The sequence below is a fragment of the Danio aesculapii genome, chromosome 9 (assembly GCF_903798145.1).
Source record: "Danio aesculapii chromosome 9, fDanAes4.1, whole genome shotgun sequence".
NCBI classification, from domain to species: domain Eukaryota; kingdom Metazoa; phylum Chordata; class Actinopteri; order Cypriniformes; family Danionidae; genus Danio; species Danio aesculapii.
In genome coordinates, this window is record NC_079443.1 from 1,317,177 (window position 1) to 1,331,137 (window position 13,961).

At 37.0% G+C, this 13,961-nt stretch overlaps 1 protein-coding gene across 1 annotated transcript; it reads right to left on the reverse strand.

Annotated features, from left to right (window-relative positions):
• Positions 1-1,274: 1,274 nt before the first annotated feature.
• On the reverse strand, positions 1,275-11,998 carry cmklr2 (chemerin chemokine-like receptor 2). The gene is made up of 3 exons (XM_056464999.1): positions 11,855-11,998; positions 8,470-8,556; positions 1,275-5,935 (listed from the first exon to the last, which is right to left on the reverse strand). Exon 3 carries the CDS (start codon positions 5,932-5,934, stop codon positions 4,864-4,866), a length of 1,071 nt encoding a protein of 356 aa, XP_056320974.1. The 5' UTR covers position 5,935; positions 8,470-8,556; positions 11,855-11,998; the 3' UTR covers positions 1,275-4,863.
• Positions 11,999-13,961: the final 1,963 nt, after the last annotated feature.

Genomic DNA, 13,961 nt, shown 5'->3' on the forward strand with positions numbered 1-13,961 from the left:
TTGGGCTGTCAGTAAACATCTAATTGACGTCTAAAGGGGGTTGCACACTGGATGATTCGCTCAGCGACGCGACACGCAGCACCATGCGTTTTAGAATTTTAAACATAGATTTCTATTAGGGAACGCACACAGGCGCCACAAGTCTGCAGCTATCTGCGGCGCCCAGCTACGACTCAGGACACTGTTAATTTTTCTGCCGCGCCTTAATATTAAATAGCATGCGAATGTGCGCGTCTTAAGACTTGCCCAAAACTTGACTAATTGTGAAAAACTTAGATTTGACAGACTTCACATCCCAGCAAGTACACTGAAAAAAATCTGTGCAGTTTTTGTGTTTAAACGATGTCTAATAGACGTCTAAACATTGATGTCTTAGCTAAAACATGGCTAAATTTGGGCTGTAGACATCTAACAATAGCCCAAAACCAGACTAATCATCAAATACACATGAATAAATAACTACACATATGTAATGTCTGTTTGATGATTAGTCTAATTTTGGGTTTTTCTTAGACGTCTATTAGATGTTCACTGACAACCCAAATTTAGGCATGCTAGATGTCTATTTGATGTCTATTAACTGCAAAATTGCTTGGTTGACCCACACCTAACCCTAAATCTGCCCCCCATCTGAACAACATAATCGAGCAGCAGGCAAATAAAGGAGTCACATGTTTTTATTACAAAAACAACCATATAAAAGCTATACAAACAGGTCATGTTCAATTCCAAGTTCTGTGAAGCCATACGATGCCTTTATGTGAAGAACAGAGTGATTTATGAGCTTTCAAAAGCTAAAAGTGGCTTGCTAATGTCCTCCGATTAAAAAAATGCTCCAGTATATTAGCATGACGCAATTGATCATGAGACAGAGACAGAGCCAATAGCATTCGATAACAGAAGATGGCGTAAGAGGCTTTTCTGGTGGCAACATTTGAATTTATTACAGACAACATGCAGTGAATGGAGATGTAACTAACGTTAATTCAAGAGTTCACACTTAGATATTGTTTGACAACAGTTAGCAGGTTTGGCATGCTGTCCCGGGAGAGAACCCTGAGCTCGGAGATAGGTGAGCCCAGGGCTCCCGCCTGGTCCATAGAACATATGAGGGGAGTACAAGATCAGGTGGTTCTCAAGAGCTCCCCGTGTTCTAGCTAGGCTACTTATAGTGAGTTGGGGTTAATCTGATTGGCTAACTAGTGAATGTAGATGAGTGGCCAGCTGCAGTCAATCATATCACGTGCTCCTCTCGCAATTAGTTTGAAAACTTCACTTATAAAATAAGCTACCAATGGGCTAAGTAAAACGATCTTAGCTCACAGCACCTACATTATTTTGCTAGTATTAAAGAAAATTTCACTGAATTTCACTTAATTTTGACTCATTATTTCTGAAGACAGAAAAAAAGCTATTTTGCAGTGTACTTTTTACCCCACATTACTTTAATTTTGCCCTATCAAATAAAAATAATGACGTTTTTGCAGTTTGATAAGAACAACATCTTTTTTTTTCTTATTAACTTTGTCAAAATCATCCTTCAGTCTAATCTGAGCACCAGAAGCACCATCTAAAACACGAGCAGCTTGTTATGTTGATTTAAAAACTGAAAAATGTGTGAATTATTAAATACAAATTGACTGTATAAAGAACAAAAATCTGATTTTCATGTGTTGAAATCTGCCTACAGTCCTATCTGAGCTCCAGAAGCGTCGCCAAAACACGAGCAGCTTGTTATGTTGATTAAAAACCTATATTGTACACCATATAAAATCTGTGAAGCGTCATCTAAAACACATGTAGTTTGTTTTGTTGGTTAACCCTTGTGTGCTGTTGGGTTGTTTTCATCCACTCTGGGCTGATTTTTTTTCTTTTAATTCAATAGTACACTCTGGGCAAATTGACTACCCTTTCATTATGTTGGGGGCTATTTTTGCCCCATTGACTTCCATTATAATCACATTTTGTGATTGCAAAGTCATAAAACCATATAATTCTTGATCGTTGCTGGTTTTCCCTGTTGGGATGGGGCAAAATCTTTCATTTTTTCTGTTGATCATCAGTTGCTGTGATTATATGCCGGCATGGCTTTGCAATCAATAAATGTGGTTACAACGGAAGTCAATGGGGGAAAAACAGTCACCAACATAATAAAAGGAGAGTCAATTTGAACAGTACACAAGGGTTAAAAACCTAAATTGTACAACATATAAAACTAGTGTATTGTTAAAAAACAAATTTACTGTAAAAAGGATCAAATCTGATTTTCATATGTTGAAATCTTCCTTCAGTTCAAGCTGAGCTCCAGAAGCATCATCTAAAACACGAGCAGCTTGTTGCTTTGCTTAAAAACCTAAATTGTACAACATATAAAACTAGTGTATTGTTAAATACAAATTTAATGTAAAAAGGATCAAATATGATTTTGAAATCTTCCTTCAGTCCTATCTGAGCTCCAGAAGCATCATCTAAAACACGAGCAGCTTGTTGCTTTGATTAAAAACCTACATTGTACAACATGTAAAATGAGTGAATTAAATACAAATGGACTGTATAAAGAATAAAATCTGATTTTCATATGTTCTCTCAGTCCAATATGAGCTCCAGAAGAGTCATCTAAAACACTGTTAGTTGCGTTGGGTCGTTTTCATGCACTCTAGGCTGTTTTGGAGCCTTAATTTGGCCACAATGTTCTCTGTGTTTCAGCAAATGGAGTGATTTTTGGTGACAAATCTTATTTAGACAAAGATTTTGGGAAAATGTTTTGAAACTTTTCAAAAACTCAATACACTCTGGACAAGTTGACTCCTCTTTGGTTATGTTGGGGCTGTTTTTGCCCCATTGCCTTCCATTATAATCACATTTTTTGATTGCAAAGCAATGACACCAAATAATTCTTAATTATTGCTGATTTGCACTCTTATGTTGACATGTCTGAAAAAATCTAAACAATCCTCTCAGCTAGAGCGGCACGATTCTGGCTACAATAAGAATCACTTCTTTTTTGTTGCTTAAAATCAAGATCAGGATTCTCTCACGATTCTGTAGATGTAAAATAAAGGTTCATATGAGTAGGCTATTATTATTGTCATTCTCAAACATATGGTAAAACAACAATAATAGGCCTATGTGCAGGTCTACTGTTGGTTAAAATGATAGATTTTATATGGACTCGAACAGACTTAAATACGTCCTGGTTGTAAATTCCCAGTAAGCGATGACATCAGAATACAACTATTCATAATTCTGATGTTGAATTATTACGTTTGAGACATATGCTCGTCATTTGTCATTGACAACACTATTAGACCATATTATTCACTGCTAAAATGAAACATTTGTCATTATCAGATTCCCTCCTGCATTATATTCAACATTATATAGGCTAGAGTAGTTATACTGACTCTGTTAATCATTTATTTTCCCGCACAACACTGTGAAAGAAAAAACACCAAATGCTCATAGTAATCATAACTCTAACATGCAATATTTGGTTTCACTTTCACTGCCGAGTGCGCTCATGTCATGGCTGCCGTCACTTGGAGAAAAAATAAACATATATGCAATTCATACTTCCTGCACAGCTCCCGAGAAACGATCACTCTGTGCAGTAAACTGAACGTTATTTACAACTTAATTAGATGTAATTTACAGCATATGCAAGTTCGGTTCACTAAAGTAGATATCATTGGCAGTAGGCATGGGATGGTAACCGTTTTCAAGGTATACCGCGGTTTGGAAAAGTCAAGGTTTTAATATTTTCTGTAATACCGTTCCTGAGGTATGAGTTTGTTTTTCAGGACAACAGTATCTCCAGCAGAAAATATATCAAAAGATGCCGTTTAAAATTGTAAAACAAGTCTGTGTTTTCGAAACAAATGAAGACAGCAGAAGTGAATTATTCAGCCTGACATGTTTACTGTTCCAAAATACTATAAATGTTTCCCAAATTAAATTATATTGTGTTCAAAGGGGGAAAAGGTTTTGTTTTTTCATTTGAAAAATATATATTTTAGAGCAGTAATCACCAAACCGTGATATTTATATCCAAGGTTATCACACCGTCAGAATCTTATACCGGCCCATGCCTAATTGGCAGGCACATGTGCATCCTCTCGATAGTAAACAAACAGTGCGTCAGCTCATGTGTGATTTCTCGGCCGCGGCTACATCATTACATTAAAACATGAATGACATTTTTGGTTGAATTATACCTTATTAATACAGCTACACTTTACATGTTGCTGAGCAATTTATATAAGACGATGTGAAAACTTGTGCGACCGCCTGTACGCTTCTCTCCTGACCTTGAAAGTATAATTGGCTGAATCGTAGAAAAGCTGAATTAAGATTGTGTGTAGGGCTGAATCGAGATGGTGATCTTTTTTCGATTAATCGTGCAGCCTCAGCTCTCAGAACACAGTGCATATTTGCACACACACACTATAATCTGCTGTTTTACCCCATATAAAAGCCTGAGACTCTTCAGCACAGGCTTATCTAAAGGGTTAATACTGACAACAGATGATCAACAGAAGATATGACACATTTTACCTCTTAATCCCAACAGGGTAAACCAGCACCAATCAAAATTACATGATTACATGCTGTCATGGCTGTGCAATCAACAAATGTGATTATAATGGAAGTCAATAGGCAAAAACAGCCCCCAACATAACCAAAGGATAGTCAATTTGAACAATACACAAGGGTTAAAACACTAAATTGTATAATTATATAATAGATGAATTGTTAAATGCAAATTTACTGTATAAAGAATAAAAATCTGATTTGCATATCCAATTATTTTTGTCCAATCTGAGCTCCAGAATCATTCTCTAAATCCTGTTGCGCTGGTGTCCATCAGACGGTGGAGTTCTCCGTGGGCTCTTCAGGAGCGCAGCTGACCATAGCTGAGTCCAGTTCAGTGGCAGAAGCAGACTGACTGAGCTCTCGCAGCGAGCTCTTGGTGAACTTCAGACACGAAGTCTTCACCAGTTTACGCACTTTCTTAGTGAGCAACACGTAGAGGATGGGATTTACACAGCTATTGAAGAAAGCCAGACTGGTGGCCAGTGGGAAACCAATGGTGAGCACTGAGTGTAGTGCGGTGGAGTGGTGCATGCTCAACTCCATTAGACTGAAGGTATGAAAGGGCACCCAGCACACAAAAAAAGCAAGTATTACAGCTGAAACCATCCTGGAGAAACTAGATAATCTCAGCGAGTTGGACTGACGCATTTTAAGCGCAAGTAAAACCCCACTTACTGTTATAGTAGCCAACGGGAGAATAAATCCAACAATAGTGCGAACCAAAACTATCCCAAAATGCCTCATCTTCATCAAATGCCTGTCCTCATCATGAAAATTATTAAAGCACACAATCTTCCCATTGTATTGGGTTACATCCCGAAATACGAGCGCAGGACAGCTGAAAATGCAGGATATAATCCAAATCAGAGCGCAAAGCCACCACGCGCGACGAACATTTCGATATTTGTCTGACCACCTCAAATGCACGAAAGACACATATCGATCTAGGCTCAAAACCGTGAGAAAGAGCACGCTAGCGTACATGTTCATGGTGCACACGAAGGAGTTGAGCTTGCACATGGTCTTGCCGAAGAGCCAGTGGAAATCCCGCAGGACGTAATCGATGGAGAAGGGAAGGAAGAGGACGAAGACGAAATCGGCGATGGCCAGATTCTGGAGCCAGATGCTGTTGATGCTGCGTTTGATCTTGAAGGCGGTCACCCAGATGACCGTCCCGTTCCCGATGATGCCCAAAGTGAAGGCCAGGCTGTAGATGATCACCGATATGATGTGGAGAGTCTCCCGCTGCGTGTAGCCCTCAGATCGGCTGTCAACCACATAGCCATCGTCTTCGTAGTATAACGTGTCGTTCTCGTAGTCCATGTCATCCTGGGTCATCATCCTGCAGGGGGGGGGAGAAAAAAGCATGAGCGGGATCGTCTTCGCAACAGGGAAAACCAGCAACAATCAACAGTGCAGGATTTTATTCGGTCATGGCTTTGCAATCAAAGAATTGAAATGGAAGTCAATGGGGCAAAAACAGCCCCTAACATAACCAAAGGGTAGTCAATTTGCCCAGAGTGTATTGTTAAGTCCTAAAATATGTGTCAGAATCAGATTTATCACCAAAGGTCATCCCAATTGCTGAAACACAGAGAAACCTGTGGCCAAATTAAGACTCCAAATCAGCCCGGAGATGATGAAGACACCCCCAACAGCACACAAGGGTTCATTTTTAACGAATTATTTCAGAGAACAAGACAATATTTTCAGACTTGCTTCTTTATTTAAGCATTTTCAGATATTTAGACTAGAACCAAGACAAAAGCTCTATGAAAGAAAGCATTTTTTGAAGTGTGTGATATCTGTCTAAGCCATTTTTACAGTGAGACTAAAGAGACGCTTATATTGTTTTCAAATAAAAATGGAGAGGTTACGGTATTAAAGGAAATTGCTAGGTGCTTTTTGGAGAAAAAAAAAAAGTTGCTAGACTGTAAGAAATGCTGAGTTGCAACTGATTTGAATTCGGACAACATGACGGAATTAAGTGGGGAAAAATAATAAATAAATAAACAATAAAAATGGTAATTCACCTTAAATTACTTTTTTTTCTTACAGTACATTAAATTATTTGTATTATCAAGATTTTATGCATGATTTTACAGAGGATGATGATCATTAAAATATTATTCAGTGCAACAAAAGCTTATAATATATATATTTTTAAATCATGTCAGGCAAATTCAGATCAAGAATCGTTTGATGACACATATTAAAATACTCAGTAACAATTTAGTTTAAATCACAGTTCACACCATATAATACTGGCTTATTACCTGCCTATTCAATTATTTTCCCTTATTTATCAGGGTCACCACAGCGGAATGAACCACCAACTATTCCAGCATATGTTTTACACAGCAGATGCCCTTCCAGCTGCAACCTAGTACTGGGAAACACCCATAAACACTCACATTCACAGGCATACACTACGGCCAATTTAGCTTATTCAATTCACCTATAGCGCATGAGTTTGGAATTATTTATTTTTGAATGATGACATTTTTTTCACGCATATTTTTATCTTTTTTCACTATTTTAAAAAAACACTAAAACAGACCCTTTAATTTTATTTCTATCCATTTTATATCTTTATACACTACCTGACAAAAGCCTTGTCGTCGATCCCAGTTGTGAGAGCAGCAAATAATAACTCGACTTCTAGTTGATCATTTGGAAAAGTGGCACAAGGTGGATTTCTCTGCTGTATCACCTGTTGAGCTGCATCCCAATCATCCCAAATACTGCAGAAGACCTACTGGAACCAGCATGGAGCCAAGATTCTCACAGAAATCAGTCAAGTTTGGTGAAGGAAACATCATGGTTTGGGGTTACATTCAGTATGGGGGCGTGCGACAGGATAGCACTTCTTCTCACCTCCACATCAAAGCTCTTCAAAGCAAAGAAGGTCAAGGTGCTCCAGGATTGGCCAGCCCAGTCACCAGACATAAACATTATTGAGCATGTCTGGGGTAAGATGAAGGAGGAGGCGTTGAAGATGAATCCAACGGATGTTGATGAACTCAGGGAGTCCTGCAAGAAGGCTTTCTTTGCCATTCCAGATGACTTTATTAATCAGTGATTTGAGTCATTGCAGAGATGTATGGATGCAGTCCTCCAAGCTCATGATGGAGTCAGACACAATATTCATTCTGTTTCCACTGCAGCATGAGCACATATTCTATACTGGACATTATTGAAGGTTCAGTGAGCAGACTTTAGTCTAAGCAGAGTCAGACCTTACTGTCCTAACCAAATCATTCAAAATCAAGACATGATCATATTTTATTGTGCTCAAATAAGTGTAATCTAGAGGCCTTTACCTTTCATATAAGACACTTCTGATACCAAATGATCAACTAGAAGTCAAGTTATTATTAGCTGTTCCTAAAACTTGGTTAAGTGACAAGACTTTTGTCAGGTAGTGTATGTGTTTTTCAGATATGTACATATGGTAGAGGCATGTTTTTTCCTTTAGGCCTCACAAATGCTGCTTTCATTACAGAGGAATGTTTACACTGTACATGGGAGTAAACCAAGAAAAAGTTTACTTATAGACTGCATAACAATACAATTACACAACTACAACTCACAAAATATGCTCAGATTTCACAAATACATCAATCACTTTCCAATGAGACAAATTCATCTTTAACTCATGCATATCATCTTTGTTTTAATTATATTTAAGTATTACGTGCATTTTAAATTTGATGCATGGATAAAGCATGCTCTGCTTTTATATTTAGCACATACTGAGCATTTTTGTTACTCTGAGTAGGTCCGAATCAAAATGAATACCAGATTTTGCAACTATTTTGGCTCCTCGATCCAAACACTCTTTGAAAAGCATTGCAGAGTTAGTGAAGGAATTACCTGACGGCGTCCTGATCGCTGATTTCAGCTCCTCTGAAGAGTTTCTGCGCTGGTTTCTCTAAAGAAAGAGCTCTGCTGGGTGTTTCCCTGTTTTTGCCCGAGAGAGAGAGAGAGGGAGAGAGGGAGAGAAAGAGAGAGAGAGAGAGAGATGTAATAAATGAGAAACAGGAGTGAAGAAAAGACATATGGACTGAGCCTGGCCCACAGACACACACACACACACACACACACAAATACACAGTTATATATATATATATATATATATATACAGGGTGGACCATTGATATGGATACACATTAACACACACACACCGACGTACACATTAACACACACACACACACACACACACACTAAAACACATTTATATACATACCCACACATGGATACACACAAAAGCACACTTACATAGATACACACACATTAAAACACACTTATATACAGACTAAAGCTGCGGTCACACTAGAGTTTGAGTGTGACAGTAGCTTTACACACACAAGCACTAACATACACTCACCGACGATTACTAGGTACACCTGTCCAACTGCACCTTAACGCAAATTTCTAATCAGCTAATCACATGGCAGCAACTCAGTACATTAAGACATGGTCAAGACGATCACAGTTACACACACACACTGTTACACACACACACACACACACACACACACAGTTTGTCCGTTCATAAATTCCCTGCTGTGTGTTGTTTTGTTTCTGTGGTCAGACATTTGCCAGCTGTCACACAGGTTTTATGATTCAAACTCTTGTCACCACCTCACAAACCTCTCGCTCAACAGGAGTGTGTGTGTTTGTGTGTATTTGTGAGTGTGTGTGCATGTGTTTATGATCTTTCCGTGTGTGTTTCCAGAAAACTTTACAGTCCAGATGAGAGATGTATGATCATTCTCTCTCTGGAAATGTGATCTATTCACAAACACACACATACACACACACACACTTACACACACACACGCTGTAATTATCATATGGTTTAAACAAAAAGGCTCTTAAAGGGACAGTTCACCCAAAAATGAAATAATTTACTCTTTTAATTGCTTCAAACCTTTACGAGCTTCTTCATTGTATTGAACACAAAAGAAGATAATTTGAAGAATGTTGTAGAAATGTAACCACTGTCTTTAAAAAAGCTTATTTTATGGCCCTACCCCTAAAAAGACCCTGTTAAGTATGATTTTAAACACTTTTAAGGACAAAAGGCATGTCCTCATAAACCACCTCAATGTTGTAATGTCAGCATCACACCCATGTCTTTATACACGTGTCCTCATAAATCACATAAATAAGTACACACTCATACACATACTTATACATATAACACACACACATTAATACACTAATATTCACACTAACACACACACACACACACACACACTTCTATACACACTAACACACATATATAAACACTAACACACACTTATACATGCATTAACACACACACACACACTTATATACACAAACACATATACATACATAACACTTCTATACACACTAACACACACTTATACATGCATTAACACACACACACTTATATACACAAACACATATACATACATAACACTTATATACACACTAACACACACACATTACAATAACACATAATTATATACTTACTAACACACACACACACCAAAGCACACTTATATACACACTAACACGTACGTATGTACATACGAACACACATTTACACACACGCATACACAAAACTAACACACAATTATAACACACTCTTATATACACACTTAAATATGCATTAACACACACACTTATATACATACACACTTATTTACACACATGACACACGTATATACGCACTAACACACACACTTACATACACACTAGCACACATTTTCATACTTTTTAAATGATGCTGTAAACCTGTAACCATTGACTTCCATAGTATTTTAGTTTTTCTACTATGGTAGTCAGTGGTTACAGGTTTTTATCTTTCGTTAGCATATCTTTATTGAGTGTAAAACAGAATAAAGTAACTCATAAAGGTTTAAAAGCACTCGAGGGAGTAAATGAGTGTGCTTTTTCATTTTTGTGTGAACTGCCCCTTTAATTAAAGCAACCGAGCTGCCACTGCATGCAAACCTCACAGTGCATTGAGCAACAGCTGAAATTATAATGTAATTATGCCACACTGATGCATAATTAATCAGCACTTGAGCAAAGTTTTCATAGCTTTCAAGCTGAGAATGCTAGTGAAGAAGCTTAAAGGGATAGTTCGGCCAAAAATCTAATTTTACTCCCTATTTACTCTCCTTCATGTCTATATAAACCTTTTCTTTCATCTGATGAACACTAGAGAAGATATTTTGAAGAAAGCTAAAAACCTGTAACCATCGACTTCAATATAGAAACAAAAAATATAATGGAAGTCAATGGTTACCGGTTTTCAGCATTCTTCAAAATATCTTAATTTGCATTCAGCGGGAATAAAAGAAACTTATAAAGGTTTTAAACAAGTAAAGAGTGAGTAAATGATGACATAATTTTCATTTTTTGGCTAAACTATCACTTTAAGTGCCTTAATTAGGCTAATTTTAAGCAGGGTGCAAATTACAGGGGTGTTTGGGGGAATTAAGCTTGATGCCCTTTAAAGGACTTCAAAACGAGATTTATGGTGAGGGGGGTCAGACATTTATTAGTGAGAAATAGCTTTCACTGATCTGTGTATTATACATTTATAATTTTAAAAATTGATAAAACTAAATATACATTCGACCACCCCTATAACGGTTCATACCATTGTGAATGCGCAACCGCACCAATCAGTCTATGTTGAGAAATATCATTCATCAGTCTGAAACCGGCAGATATACAGAGAAAATACGTAAATGTTCACACTTTTTTTCGTAAAATTGGTGTTTGTATCTATCTACATATAGCCTAAAATAAAATAGAATTAGATGCACTTTGGTTTGACCGAGTTGCCTCTAAAATAGCTAATTTGTAGGTCACTAAATATCCCTCAAAACACTGAAAACGTAAATATGTTTATTAATAAGTCAGATGTAATTTAAATAAATACTGAAGCATGAAGCCTACACAAACTAACTTTAAAAAGTTCGATATCCGACCGCCAATATAGCTTAATTCAATACAAGATACATCCGTGCAAACGCTTCATAAAATCTATAACCTAATCTAGAAGATCAAGAACATTTCAATTCCACAGAAGCAAATAACTTCTTTATAAATGGACATTTATTGCCAAGTAAAATTAAACGAGTCTTATAAATAGTGCGTGTTGAAACCTAGCATATAATTAACGGCTAAAAGCTCTACAATCTTAATATAGGTTAATTACTACTGAGAAAACCCTTTAATTTGACCCATAGCAGTAATAAAAGCGACATCATACCTTGTTTTGTCTGTCTGTCTGTCGCAAGCCCAGAATGTTTACTCTAATGCTTCCTCCATTTGTTGTGAGCTGATTAATAAGTGTTTATTGGCGCAGGATTCACGCCTTCGCGGAGCTCAATGAACTACTGATGGAGAGACGATTTTACAAAAGAGAGTTTTGCACACGTTTCTCTCTCTCTCTCTCTCACACACACACACACACACATACGCACACACACACTCTATCTCTCTCTCTCTCTCTCTCTCTCTCTCTCTCTCTCTCTCTCTCTCTCTCTCTCTCTCTCTCTCTCACACACACACACACACGCGCGCGCGTGGGCACTCAATTTAAATTCTATTCAAACTTGCTTTATTGGCACGACTACAAGTGTTACAGATATATTGCCATGTTTACATTAAATAGAAAATATAGCAAACTTATTAGTAGAGATACAAATGATAATAAAAATACAAAAGTAATAATAACAAGCAAAATTGTCCAACAATAATAAACAATATATTTAATAATCAACATTTTAAGTTGCATTCAGAACCATCTAGAATTCTGTGTCTGTCAGAATATAATGTTGTTTGGATAATATATATTATAATGGATAATGTATACAAGAATGTGGTGTCATAGAAGTGTTTTGTTGTGGAAAATCTTTGTTTTGCACCTTTTTTAGAAAATTTGTTTTATTCATTCATTTTCTTTTCGGCTTAGCCCCTTTATTAATCTGGGGTAGCCACAGCGGAATGAACCACCGCATGTCTTTGGATATGTGGGGGAAACCGGAGCACACCCACACCAACATGAAGTTGTTGTAAACTCTACACAGAAATGCCAACTAACCCAACCGAGGATCGAACCAGCAACCTTCGTGTTGTGAGTCAATCGTCCTATCCACTGCACCACTGTGTCGCCAGCAAGTTTGTTTTAAATTAACTCATAAAGGTGAGTTCTGAAGACTTGACTATGATGACTTAAAGCTGAAAATTCAGCGATTGCATCACAGAAATACATTTTAAATACTCTCAATCTCTGAAATTAATTAAAAAAAAACTAATCTGCAGAACTTTTTGCGTTTGTGATTATAATTAGCTTACTGTTGACCAAAGTAGCTTAAAATAACACGAGAAACGGCACTTTAAAAATCAAATGGCTAATATAAATAATAACAAATGACACCGGAAGTCTCGAACAGCTGCAAAATGGCGCTTAAATCAACAAACCCCAGCGGTGGTCTAACCTCACCTTCTGTCTGTTTGAGAAAACAGGTAAGAGTGTTTTTAACTTTCACATTACTTGTTACAGCTTCGATTAAAAGTCTCAATATTTTTCTTTATATTTTATTTGAATAAAAAATAAATTTCTGGGAACATTTAATAGAGTTTTACACAGCTTTTTACCGCATTAGTAGGTCACAGCAGTCGGATCTTTCACAGTTCTAATGACAAGTATGCTTTGTTATCATGGCTATAATCTGTGCTGTTTATCAGTATATGTATATTTTGGGCAACCACTGCCCCCTGCTGCAGTTAATGTATAGCTTAACTTCAACATGGGCTGTTTGTCAATTTCAAGAACGCATTATACATATACAGTACATCATTGCTGTTGTTCAATATGCAGAGTTCAGATCCAGAACTGAAGACCGCAAGAACAGAGGACCCGTGACAGAACCCTGATGGATTCCTCATATCGAGGACGCATCGAATGCAGACTTCGGCACAGAGCTCACTACAGAAGGACCAGAATTGTGGCTAAATAAAAGAGGTGGGAAGCACAGCATTTTATATAGATTCATTATTAAAGTTCAGAGATACAGCTTATTTATCTCAGGAGTTTCCCCAAATAAGACAGTGAACGTAAACATTCACGTAAAAAATCTTAATAAAGGCATAAACACATGAAGAGTGTTTATTTGCTGAAATTCTTATTCAATTTTGTTTTATTTGTATTGTGCAAAGTATATTAGCAAGACTATATATATATATATATAATACACACCATACATAAAAACAAAACTATATAAAACAAGTTTTGTTACATAGATATTTACTTTTTTTATATAATTTTATTAAAATGATTCTAAATAAACATTTACTTAAATATATGCATGCAT

Coding starts and splice junctions, on each gene's coding strand:
- cmklr2 (XM_056464999.1), bottom strand. CDS start 5,934: ATGATGACCCAGGATGACATGGACTACGAGAACGACACGTTATACTAC.